General features: G+C 39.2%; 1 protein-coding gene across 7 annotated transcripts in view; it reads left to right on the top strand.

The window, feature by feature from the left end:
* BIRC6 (baculoviral IAP repeat containing 6) overlaps positions 1 to 13395 on the top strand; it is a 180203-nt gene that overhangs the window by 19935 nt on the left and 146873 nt on the right. For all 7 annotated transcript variants that reach the window (XM_069852465.1, XM_069852462.1, XM_069852459.1 and 4 more), the window contains exons 5-10: positions 1169 to 1280; positions 2581 to 2663; positions 3849 to 4071; positions 4173 to 4333; positions 6175 to 6233; positions 10094 to 11488. In XM_069852465.1, the coding sequence (XP_069708566.1) occupies positions 1169 to 1280; positions 2581 to 2663; positions 3849 to 4071; positions 4173 to 4333; positions 6175 to 6233; positions 10094 to 11488 (2033 nt within the window). The remainder of the gene's footprint in view (positions 1 to 1168; positions 1281 to 2580; positions 2664 to 3848; positions 4072 to 4172; positions 4334 to 6174; positions 6234 to 10093; positions 11489 to 13395) is intronic.

The raw sequence follows: 13395 nt of genomic DNA, 5'->3' as shown, positions 1-13395 counted from the left end.
TATGTGTTTGGGGTCAGACTCGGGTCAGTCACTGATCAAAGTGATGATGTGTGAGTAACCCATTATTTTATGGGTTCATAAGCCAGCACTAGTTAGAATACTGATAAATCATCTAAGTCTGTAAATTATTTCCTTCTTGAAAGTTTCTATACAAGTATTATAGTTTCTTACAGTTCATATAATTTAATAAAATTGATATCATCTCATACTTCCCCTTCCTAAGCCTCCAGGTCTACCTGTATCTTACTGTATTGTACTTTTGATTAAAGCACTCAGAGATCTGTCTTTTAAGCTAGTATAATGTGAAGTTAATAGAGCCCTTATGTGGATGCTGCAAGAATAGTTTACTTCCTTGGTAGGAAAAGTTTAATATATACATTCTCTTAAAAGGTAACAAAAAAACTCCTGACACTGAGGGGCAGAAGCAAGAAGTGAGACACTTTTCCTTCTAGTAGCACTAGTTCTTGGTATGATACCAGAGAACAAACTTCTGTCAGGAAAACAGTAAAGCTGATATTTGTTTCTTATGTACTACTTCAGGTGAGGGACATGCACTGAGAGAAGGTGGAAAAGAGGAGCTTCTTTTCTTTGTACATATTGAATTGCAGAGGAATTTATATTTTGTTACTTAGTTTATTGTTTTTCAATATTGTGGTGTGCAGTGAATGACAAATGTTGGGACAGGTTGCACCATGTATTCAATTAAGCCTTAAGTATCGCTTTGGAATATTTTAAAATATGCATATTCATATCTGTTCAGCTAATAAACCCAAAATTTTGCGGTAGTTGTCATGCAAAAAAAGCCCCACCAAACTCTAGCAGTTCTGTTGGGCTAGATTCTGCATCATTCCTAGATGCAGAGTAGTGTTGGATATCAGATGCTTTTCTCAGTTAAGATTCCACATAGCCTACTTGGTCTATTTTATTAATCTTGCTTTTAAGGGGTGTAAGTTGTTGTATTGCTTTTGCTCTTTTGTTGAGGATGTACTTTAGGCACTGAAGAGTAAGAAATTTATAATTTTTCAGTAATTGTTAATAGTAGTTATCTATAACTTAAAATTATTTGTAGTGTTTCTAATTGTTACTAAAGCATTGAAAATCTCAAATAGTTCACTTTTTTAATTCTAAGTGGTGGCTTGGGGTAATGTAGAATTTTTCACTTTTCTAGGTCTTTGATGTATAGTGAAGCTAACAGACGGGAGACGTTCACTTCATGGCCTCACGTGGGTTATAGGTGGGCACAGCCAGATCCTATGGCTCAAGCTGGGTTCTATCACCAGGTAAAAAGTTTAGTTCTTCTTAGCATTTGTCCTCTATGTGAAGATTTGGAGAGACAGGGGGCAATTTTTTTTTTATTTTTTTTTAAATGGATTCCTTCACGGATGCAAAAACCATAATGAAAGTTTGTATCTTTTCTTTTTTTTGAATTTCAGTTTTTTTCTGTGCCTTGAGATTGCTTCTTTTTTCTTTGTACAGGTTGCAGCAAATTCTGTTCTGAATTTCAGCATGTAAAACACTTGTTTATCTTGGATCAATTTGATACTTAACAGGAATAAAGATGAAGTTGATTGTTACATAAAGTCTTTCTTTCTCCTTATCAGGTTGTGGAATAAATATCCCTACTTTTTATAAGTCAAGTAAAATAAGCAATAAGCTTGACATCTTATTATTACTCTAATTATACATTCCTAGTGGGACATACACTGTGTTGTAACAAACAGTGGTCCTACATCACATTACTCATTCATTACTCTTAATGAGTAAGTACAACCCCAACATTTCTTTCCACTACTTTTGCTTATTTCCATTTTTCATTCTCTGAAATTATTTCTAGTATAAAAAAACTTATTTATGGTATGAGTTTACATAATGATGGCTCTGCAGAACTTATCATTTGACATCAGTATTGTTTGCCTCATAATGTCAACTGCAAAGCCCGAGAGGTGTAAATGGATAAGATTTTTGGGAGGAATCCTTAAACTTGTTCAGGAGGAGAAATACAGGTCTTTCATATGTTCGAATTGCGTCTGTATATTCCCAAACATCTCTTAGTGATTTGAAATGTGGTTTTGAAAATGCTAAATTTTAGAGAAGGGAAATTTCCATTCTTTCTTCTTTCACTTCAGCCAGTAACAAATCTTCTTTGTAGAGGTGTGCTGTAGAATCCTTTATATTGCAGGAGACTGAAGGCATAATGGGAAATATTTGTTTAACTTGTGTTTTTCCAAGCATGCAGATGTACAAGTTATTCTGCTGAGGTTCTAAACTTTTTGAATCTTTTAAACTTTTTCCAAAGAAAGAAAGTCATAGCTTAGTGCGGAGTTCTGTTCTGTCTGTGGGGTGACCAGTGACTTGCACAGGTTTTGTTTCTGAATCTCTTCTATGGTAATGTGTATCTTTTTTTTTAAATGTGGAATACTGCCCCTTTGGTAGTATGTAGTTGGTGTCCTTTTATGTTTGATGTGATGCTTTGCTATGCTGCAAAGCATGGCAGGAGAGGGCTTGATCACCTATAGTGTTCTGTAGTATATAGCTATATAAATTTCAAGTGTTGTTTTTTTGTTTTTTTTTTTAATATAGCCTGCTTCATCAGGAGATGACAGAGCTATGTGCTTTACCTGTAGTGTGTGTTTGGTATGCTGGGAGCCTACAGATGAACCCTGGTAAGTTTAGTGATGCTTGGAGTAGACTAATTTTGTGCTAAAGAGGTAGAAATCTTGGTAGGACAAAGATCAGCATTATCTCCATTGGATTTCTGGCAAGTTTCTGGGAGTGTCACTGACAAGAATGGATTTACAGAATAATTCCATGGGACAAATCACAAAATAATTCCCTGTTACTATATCAAATTTCTGTGTAGTACTAAACTCAGGAAATTGTGGTTTTATTTCTTAATTCTGGCTTGCTATTTCATTTCAAATTGTTCTGTGTCGAAAATGACAGGCAACCTTTCTTTGCAGGGGTCTAAGCTCAATATCTGTCTGATTGTGACTAGAACATCTCTTTTTAAGTTCTTAAACTGCAGTGGCCACACAGTGCATTTCTGCCTTTTAGGTGATGTTTGTGAGATCCCTTATTAATTTCCTGAATCAGCTAAAATTGTGCATTTTGACAGATTTGCCAGACATTAATTGATTTTATAAGCGTTCTTAACATACTTTGTCTTTATTATTTGGTGATTTAAAATCAGTGTTTGAACCCATCAGATTCCTGACTTGCTGGAAACTTTCCCTTGTAATGTTACCTTCATAGTCCTTGTCTCCTCCTTTCCCTTGTTAGTTTCCTGACATTTTGTGGTAGTGCAATTGCTCTTTGCTGGTTTTTGTGCCTTAGGTATACATTGAGGTTAGAAGGGATTTTTTCATGCTTCTTGGCTAATGGGTCATTTAAGACTGTTTTTAATTTTGACTTTGTCAGTGTGGCTGTAGAACTAAAGTGAGGACATTGTTTCATCTTAAAGTTACTTATTATGACATTAAAATTCTAAGGTACCTTCTGTAGAATTTAATCTATACTTGTTTTTCTTGAGGTCATGATGCACTACTGCCTATAGCGCAAGATTTTATTTTTTTTTTTAGACAAACTAATTGTATTTAGAGCACTGTGTGTAGATTCCTCTATTTTAATATGAATATCTATGAAGTGATCATAGACTTTAATGCTGTCTATTGTTGAGAAACAGCAGTGGAAGTTGCCTTAGTACCTTCAGATCACCTGTATGGTTCAGTGCAGTTACAGTTCAAACAGTTCAGTTCGAGCTTCACTTCAAGGTCTGAGTTTGTATGTGATATGTTTATTTTTCATAGTAAGAAATCAATGTTTGCTATGTTTGTTTTTAATATGGAAAGGTCTGAACATGAGAGACATTCCCCAAACTGCCCGTTTGTCAAGGGTGAGCACACTCAGAATGTACCTCTTTCAGTCACACTGGCAACAAGTCCAGCACAATTTCCCTGCACAGATGGCACTGACAGAATCGCCTGCTTTGGATCTGGAAGTTGCCCTCATTTTCTAGCTGCTGCAACAAAACGAGGAAAGATCTGCATATGGGATGTTTCCAAACTTATGAAGGTATACAATATAAACAACCAGATTTTATTAAATAATTACTGATTAAGCATATCTCGATTAAAATCAAAGACCTCTTCTGTTTTTTTCTTGTTATTTCTCAGGTCCACTTAAAATTTGAGATCAATGCATACGATCCAGCTATTGTGCAGCAACTTATGTTATCAGGAGAACAGAGCTCAGGGGTTGACTCAAGGAGACCAACACTAGCCTGGCTAGAAGATTCATCTAGCTGCTCTGATATACCAAAATTAGAAGGAGACAGGTATGTCAGTCTACAAAATTCGAAATAAGAAATGCTGCTGCATAAGTGTTAAATGTCATTTAGTTAAGTCATGCTTTGTGAAACATAAGATTGGTAACATTTTTTTAATTACTGTGTATCTGTACACAATTCAGCACTTAAAAAACAATAATCTAAATTTCTATCTTTAAAGCCAGTTCCGTTTTATTCCTGCTGCTTCAGTTTTTATGCTCCACTGACAGAGATACCGAATCTCATTGCTGCCTTGTGGGGATGTTCCAGAAGCAGAGGAAAAAGAGGAAGGAATATAAGTTTTGGAACAGCTTTTCATTTTAGTTATGGATTATGCATTTCAGGTTTTGGAGGTAAAGGCTACTCACAGACATCTGGAAAGTGCTTTTCTCCAATTGCTTCTCTGTAACTTCTGGTTATGTCATTCTGAAAATAAATTATGTGGATGTGTTAGGAATTGCTTTCATTTTGTACCTTTTCCACATGCATACAGATTCTGAAAAATTAGACATCCTTGTCATGAGTTTTAGATATGCTTAAAGAGTGTGCTGCTGCTTGGAAAATGTGATGTGAGAAAAAGCAGTATCCTTTTATTTATGGTTCTTGCAGTCTGTTAGTGAGAACTCCTTTCTTATATTACTGAAATTCAAACAAAAGAGTGAATAATTGTTGGAAAACTCAAGTCAAAAGTGTTTGGAGAATCTTCTTAGTTTTACGAATGTTTTTTTTAAACTTCAGCACCTTTATAAGAGCATAAATATTTGGGCTTAAGCTTGGTGTGATACCTACAGTACTGCAGAGCAAATATGAGGCTTGCCCTCCTGAAAACGGTATGTAGAAATGTAGGCAACATCAGCATGTGGGGCCCAACAGCTGCTGGGGCTTAGACTTCTACCGTAGCATTAGGGCTGTAAACTCCTGGAGAGTTAAAGTTAAACCAGCTAATTTTCAGAGCTGGTTAAAGGACAGTACAATCGTACTGCTCAGAACTAAGCATCTTTCACTTCACTTGGTCTATGTGAAATTTACTGTCACTTTCCCACTCAAGGGGGAGCTGGTTGAGGATCAAAGTTCTGAATTGTTGCTCTTTTGTGAGGTGAAGATTAATCAAGTTCTCCCTGCAAAAAAAAAAAAAAATCTATTTCTCGCATGTCAGGAGGAAGCATACAGTTTGTTGAAATCTGGGGATTTGGTTTTGTACTGTGAGTAGTTTATACCTGAAGCTGCAAAGGCACTGCTGTTCTTCCTATGAGTAAATAGCCTGCAATAGGAAATTGTTTCTTATATTGGAAAAGCCAGATACTTAAAATCTTTGGATATTCTTAGGACTACTGAAGGGCTTGTTCTCTTGAAGAGGTATCTTGAACAGAAGCTGCTTTTATGAAAAAATTACTTGCCTGGTAGTATTGTTAAAAGCAACACATTGCTTATTAGCTACAAAATTGCCTTCGTAGATTTAAAGACCAGTCTGGCAACTCTTCTTTTCACATACTATTTTGAGGAATTTTGAAGAAGGTGTCATCATTTTTTTGAGGTTTTATTTGGGTTTGTTTTTCTTGGTTTGATTGCTGTAAACAGGCTTTCATTTTAATTGCATTTATGTCTGAAGTGTTGGAAATACAATAGTAAAATAATGTGAACAGAAATCTGGTCTACTAGTTTGATAACAGAGGAAAAAAATTCTTTATATTGGTACTATCTGTGACCAATGTGTCAATGGATGTACAATACTGACTAAAAGAAATGCCAGATTATAATAGACACTGCGTTTCTGATAGAATTTTTTAATTTTAAAAAATAAGAATGCTGCTACAATGAACCTGGTGTCATTCATGCATACTGCTTTTCAGTGATGATCTGCTGGAGGATTCAGACAGTGAAGAGCATTCCCGATCAGAATCTGTGACAGGTAGGCTATCTGCTCAGTGTAATAGTTTAGAGGTCGGGAGGGAAATTATTCTTCTTAGGCTTTTTTAAAAAAGCCTTGTTAAAAGCAAAGGATGTTATATTCACTGTATTAGCGGAAAAAAAAAAAAGATTGACCTTGAAAGCAATGCCAATGCTTAAGTGACTGTTTGTATGGTGGAGATTACATACAGGAGAAAAGAAAAACCTTACTTTGGTTAATAAATGTCCTGCTTGACAACAAGCATTGCTTATCTTGCTGTCAATAAAACACACAAACCATGTTAAAAGTAGTTGCTTAGAATGAGAACAAATTACAGCAATACAAAACCCTTTAAATTCAGAGAATTCCTAGAGAGTTCTTGTTTCTTGATTGTTCCCCTGTGGGTATGCACTTTGGAGTATTTTTCTTCCTGAATAAAGATTTCATATGGAAGCAGAATGGTGCTGTGTTATTTTCTTGGAGGTGGAATCAGGTTTGATGGGAGGGAGGATTACATGTTTATTTTCTGTAATCCAATTTACATCCTTGAACAAGGATCAGGAAGTGTGTGGGGGGGGGAAATGTGTATCTGATAATGTATACACATAATGTATTTGTATAAACACAAGGAAGAAGTCTTGATGTAAAAGGATTTATTTCAACAGAAGTATAAGCAGAGATGATGCTCTGTCCTTTATGCTTAAATTACCTCTTAATCTGGGTTTGTACGATGTCCTTTGTAATCTTTTCAATTTCTACATTACTAAGTGGAACTCTTCTGATTCATTGCTATTCTTGCTGTACTGTTTAATTTGATCAGGCATCTCTTATTAAGTTTTAATAAGCTTTTTATAATAGCTTGGAGTTCTTTTTGTTAGGTTGTCTGTTACATGATGGAAAGTATCAGGTTTTAGATTAAAATTACTTGTTTTTCAACTAAGATTGGAGAATGAATCTGCAGAGTTGCAGATTTTTGATGGCACTGGGATTGTCTGGCAAGGAAGAGGAAAAACATATGGCAGAACAAGAACTGAGTTGATTAGATTATTTGGTTGTCAGTATGGTGCTCTAGCTTAAGTGAAATAATTGGTAGGAGGATAATGCTGTTTGTTGGGAGACTTGTTACAGAAGCTGAAGTCCTATTCTCTTCACTTTGACTCTTGCTGATAAAATTAGAACCACTGTTGTATGTGGAGGGAGTGTTTCTGGGCCTCTCTTATTGTTTCTTGACTATCAAAAGAAGCAGCTGATGAGCTCTTCTATAAACAGCTGGGGTTAATTTCTAGATCAATGCCTCTCATTCTTTTGGGAGATTTCAATCTTCCTGATATCTGCTGGAAGTACAATAGAGCAGAAAGGAAGCAGTCTAGGAGGTTCCTGGAGTGCGTGGAAGACAACTTCCTTGTGCAGCTGGTGAATGAACTAACAAGGGAAGGTGCCCTCCTGGACCTGCTGTTTGTGAACAGAGAAGGCCTTGTGGGGGATGTGGCAGTAGGTGGACGCCTAGGACAAAGCGATCATGAGATGATAGGGTTTCCTCTTCTAGGTGAAGTGAAGAGGGTGGTTAGCAGGACAGTAGCATTAAATTTCCTGATGGCAGACTTTGAATTCTTCAGAAGGCTGGTTGGCAAAGTCTGATGGGAGACAGTACTTAAGGGCAAGGGAGCCCATGAGGGCTGGGAGCTCTTCAAAAAGGAAATCCTAGCAGCTCAGGAGAAAGCCATCCCCATGTTCCGGAAAAAAAGCCGGCAGGGGAAAAAAACAGCTTGGTTGAACAGAGAGATCTTGAGCGATATCAAGAAGAAGAGAAACGTTTATGGGCTCCGGAAGAGGGGACAGGCCTCTTGGGTGGACTACAGGAGGGAAGTGAGATTGTGTAGAGAAAAAATCAGAAGGGCTAAGGCTCAACCAGAAATCAGATTGGCAAAGTCTGTGAAATATCTTTCTATAAATGTATAAATAATAAAAGGAGGACTAGGGAGACCATACATTCCCTGTTGGACGCAGAAGGAACAACAGTGACAGGAGATGAGGAAAAGGCTGAGGTACTTAATGCCTTCTTTGCCTCAGTCTTTAATTGTAAAGAAAGTTGTTCCGTCTGTGTACAAACCCAGGAGCTCAAGGAGCAACCCAGGAGCTCAAGGAGCAAAATGAGGCTCCCATGATCCAAGAAGAGGTGGTCAGAGCCTTGCTAGCCCGACTAGACACCCACAAGTCTATGAGACCGGATGGGATTCATCCAAGGGTATTGAAGGAGCTGGCGGATGTGCTGGCCAAACCCCTTTCCATCATCTTCCAACAGTCCTGGAAGACTGGGGAAGTTCCACTGGACTGGAGGCTGGCTGATGTTGTGCCCATCTACAAGAAGGGTCGCAGGGAGGACCCAGAAAACTACAGGCCTGTCAGTCTGACCTCAGTGCCAGGGAAAGTCATGGAACAGGTGATCTTGAGTGCTCTCATGAAGCACATGCAAGAGAACCAGGTGATCAGGCCCAGTCAACATGGGTTCACAAAAGGCAGGTCTTGCCAAACTAACCTGATCGCCTTCTATGACAAAGTGACTCGGCTGCTGGATGAGGGAAAGGCTGTGGATGTGGTCTTCCTGGACTTCAGTAAAGCCTTTGACACAGTTTCTCACAGCATTCTGCTTCGGAAACTGTCAGCCTCTGGCCTGGACAGGCGCACACTCTCCTGGGTGGAAAACTGGTTGGATGGCCGAGCCCAGAGAGTGGTGGTAAATGGTGTGAAATCCAGCTGGAGGCCAGTGACAAGTGGGGCTCCCCAGGGCTCAGTGCTGGGTCCAGCCCTGTTCAATGTCTTTATCAATGACCTGGATGAAGGCATTGAGTGCACCCTTAGCAAGTTTGCGGACGACACTAAGCTGGGTGGAAGTGTTGATCTGCTGGAGGGTAGGGAGGCTCCGCAAAGGGATCTGAACAGGCTGGACCGCTGGGCAGAGTCCAGTGGTCTGAGGTTTAACAATGCCAAGTGCCGAGTCCTGCACTTGGGGCACAACAACCCTGTGCAGTGCTACAGACTAGGAGAAGTCTGTCTAGAAAGCTGCCTGGAGGAGAGGGACCTGGGGGTGTTGGTTGACAGCAACTGAACTTGAGCCAGCAGTGTGCCCAGGTGGCCAAGAAGGCCAATGGCATCTTGGCTTGGATCAGAAACGGCGTGACCAGCAGGTCCAGGGAGGTTATTCTCCCTCTGTACTCGGCACTGGTGAGACCGCTCCTTGAATGCTGTGTTCAGTTCTGGGCCCCTCACCACAAGAAGGATGTTGAGACTCTGGAGTGAGTCCAGAGAAGAGCAACGAAGCTGGTGAAGGGGCTGGAGAACAGACCTTATGAGGAACGGCTGAGAGAGCTGGGGTTGTTTAGCCTGGAGAAGAGGAGGCTCAGGGGAGACCTCATTGCCCTCTATAACTACCTGAAAGGAGGTTGTAGAGAGGAGGGTGCTGGCCTCTTCTCCCACGTGACAGGGGACAGGACAAGAGGGAATGGCCTCAAGCTCCGCCAGGGGAGGTTTAGGCTGGACATTAGGAAAAAATTTTTCACAGGAAGGCTCATTGGGCACTGGCACAGGCTGCCCAGGGATGTGGTTGAGTCACCTTCCCTGGAGGTGTTTAAGGCACGGGTGGACGAGGTGCTAAGGGGCATGGTTTAGTGTTTGATAGGAATGGTTGGACTTGATGATCCGGTGGGTTTCTTCCAACCTGGTTATTCTATGATTCTATGAAATCTCGAACAAATGGGATGATTTAACATATTGAAACTGTAGAATAGTGACTTTTTGCTTAATTATGAGGCTAAGTCCATATTATATACAGTATGATGCCTTTGTTTTCAATATATATTACGTTAAACCTTTTTGTCTTAAAGGGCATACATCGCAAAAGGAATCTATGGAGGTCAGCCTTGATATAACAGCGCTCAGCATTCTACAGCAACCTGAAAAACTTCAGTGGGAAATCGTTGCAAACGTTCTGGAAGACACGGTTAAAGATCTAGAAGAACTTGGGGCAAATCCCTGCTTGGCCAACTGTAAGAGTGAAAAGATGAAGGAAAAACATCTAGAACAACACAACATTCCCTTTCCTTGTTTATTAGCTGGAGGTCTATTAACATACAAATCACCTGCTACCTCTCCTGTTAGCAGTAACTCTCAGAGGTCACTGGATGGCTTAAGTAGGACTCGAGGCGAGAGTGTCTCGGAACAGGGATCAACTGACAATGAATCCTGCACTAATTCAGAACTGAATTCCCCTCTGGTAAGGAGGACTTTACCTGTATTGCTGCTGTACAGCATTAAGGAATCTGATGAAAAAGCAGGAAAACTCTTTTCACAGATGAACAATATTATGAGTAAAAGTATACATGATGATGGTTTCACAGTTCCACAGATCATTGAAATGGAGCTGGACAGTCAGGAACAGTTGCTGTTACAGGATCCCCCTGTGACTTACATTCAGCAGTTTGCAGATGCTGCAGCCAACCTTACTTCTCCGGACTCAGACAAGTGGAGCTCTATGGTTCCCAAGCCTGGGACTTTGGTTCAGTGCCTGCGTCTGCCAAAGTTTGCAGAGGAGGAGAACCTGTGTGTAGATTCAATCACTCCTTGTGCAGATGGAGTTCATTTGTTAGTAGGACTGCGGACTTGTCCCGTCGAATCTCTGAGTGCAATAAATCAAGTAGAGGCCTTGAATAATTTAAATAAATTAAACTCGGCACTATGTAATAGAAGGAAGGGGGAACTAGAATCAAGTCTTGCTGTAGTGAATGGCACGAGTATTGATGTAATCCAACATGAGTCACCAGCAGATGTACCAACTCCTTTAATAATTCAACCTGAACAGAGAAGTGTTAGTGGTGGATACCTAGTGCTTTATAAGATGAATTATGCTACTAGAATAGTTACTCTAGAGGAGGAACCGGTAAAAATCCAGCATATCAAAGACCCCCAAGACACAATTACCTCAATGATTTTGCTCCCACCAGATATACTGGATAATCGAGAGGATGACTGTGAGGAGCCTGTAGAGGAAATACAATTAACTTCTAAAAATGGCAGTGGGAGAGAGAGAAGATCTGAGATCTCTACTCTTGGGCACCTGGTAATAACTACTCAGGGAGGATATGTAAAAATACTAGATCTTTCGAACTTTGAAATTCTGGCCAAAGTGGAGCCGCCTAAAAAAGAGGGCACCGAGGAACCAGATATGTTTGTCTCTGTGATTTACTGTTCGGGCACAGACAGATTATGTGCATGCACCAAAGGTAAGACTCTTCTTTAATAATTTTTTATTTTTAATGCTTGGATTGACTATATTTGGATTGTATAATAGAATGTAAGAATCTAAATGTCAAAATGGTAATAGACAAATTCCATTGAATTTACGTACAGTTTAATTCTGTTCTAGGGACTGTGAACTCCAGTTAATTTCTCATGTTAAGTGTAGATTTTGATCTCTACAATGGGAATAACTTCAGGGTATGCCATGTGTACTGGTAAATTTGTTCTTGTAGAGGCACACATTTTCTTAAACCTAAAACAAATAAAAGTAATTCTTGTATGTAATTATTTCTGTGGTAGAGATACATGTTTCAGAAAAATGTCCTCTCTGTAAATGGTGATGTTGAGGACAAAGAAGATGCCTTATACCTTTTATATGTTATTCCTGTGATCAGTTATATCTTCTTTTGTACAGGGCTGCTGGCTCTGCTTCAGCATTTTGCAGTTGGGATTACACTTTATTGAGCCCGAGACCCAGACCATCAATGCAGGATTGTTAAATCTTTTTGAAAATTAACACGAGACGTTTTCAGGGAGGGGTTCAGGTAGAATGGGAGTGTAACTCAAGTCCAGGCAACTGCTATTTTGTAGAAGTTCCTAAACCACTACATACCTTCCTGCTTCCTTGTGTCATGTTGGGGCAGTGGAAACAGCTCTGGCTGCTATCCAGCCAAGCTCCTCCATGCATCAGTGTCTCATTTAGTTCTCCTGCGCTTAAATGCAGCTCTGTTGGAAATGCTTAGCCTCTCAGAGCAGTTAAGTTGATGGCGTTGTCCACACATTTAAAGTGAACTCCCACCAGTATTGTATTGAAGTTTATCTCTACTCGAAGAATTGTAATTGACTCATTTCTTCCTTACGTCGTGGTATCATGGTGATTACACACTCCTTCTATGAGCATTTAAGTTCAAATCAAATTTACCTTTTATTTCCAACAGATAAAGTCAAGCTTATTGTAAAAATCTTGTGTTTGATAAGGGCCCTTTATTTATCTTTTGCCTACCAGGAGTTTTAGCAGTAGAGATTTTGGATTCACCTTTTTCAGTACGGATGAAAAAATTCCGTGTTAGGAACTAATATTTGTGTTTGCAGATTCCCAATAGAAGCATTCATATTTACTGAATTCTTCCCATTTGGTAACTACTTTTGAAGAAAAGTTTGTTAAGCTGTTTTAGTTTTATTTGATAATGCACCCTTTTACCTAGTTAAAATAGAAGTCTGAAAGGTTAATCGCCGTTGTAAACTGTTGGTGTATCATATCCTTGTCATAATGCTTTTACCTGTACTTTGCTGATCAAACTCCAGTCTCACTTGCCAAACCTTGCTGAAGTGTTTTTCTGCAGAATTGTACCAATATTGATTCCTTCCATCAAATTTGTTCTGTCTTTCTTATATTGTAAGACTGATGATAAAAGTTAAAGAGCTTATTGTTCCTGTGCATGGTACTTTCTTGTCTAGCATTAGCGTGTATGTTGTATTCTTGTAGAGTTTGGTATTATCTAAACCTGTTTTGGGACCTTGAGTGTGAGATATGCAGGTCTGTTGAGTGGGGAGAATTTATTCTGTGTGCAAAGGGGTATTTCTCTTCTGTGTAGATAACCACAACCTCTGTTACTGACTGGGGTGTACTTCATCTTCCTCGTAACAGACAAACCTATCATTCTGCGTTTTCAGTAGATCTCTTTGTCCATTAGAATGCTGGATTTCAGAGTCTGATACTACGTTATGACTGAAGCCCTGAAGTCCTAATGTTTATGCCAAAATAAGATGTGTAAAGAATGACTCAATCTTAAATATTTATAAATAACTGTACTGCATAAAATTCAGGAATACTAGAAGAGAAAGCAAATAAAGAGACTCTATGTTTAATATGACTTTATAATTATGGATC

The sequence above is a fragment of the Phaenicophaeus curvirostris genome, chromosome 2 (genome assembly GCF_032191515.1).
Source record: "Phaenicophaeus curvirostris isolate KB17595 chromosome 2, BPBGC_Pcur_1.0, whole genome shotgun sequence".
Taxonomy (NCBI): Eukaryota; Metazoa; Chordata; class Aves; order Cuculiformes; family Cuculidae; genus Phaenicophaeus; species Phaenicophaeus curvirostris.
The sequence above is the reverse complement of the archived record's forward strand: the minus strand, read 5'-3'. Positions and strand labels throughout refer to the sequence as shown.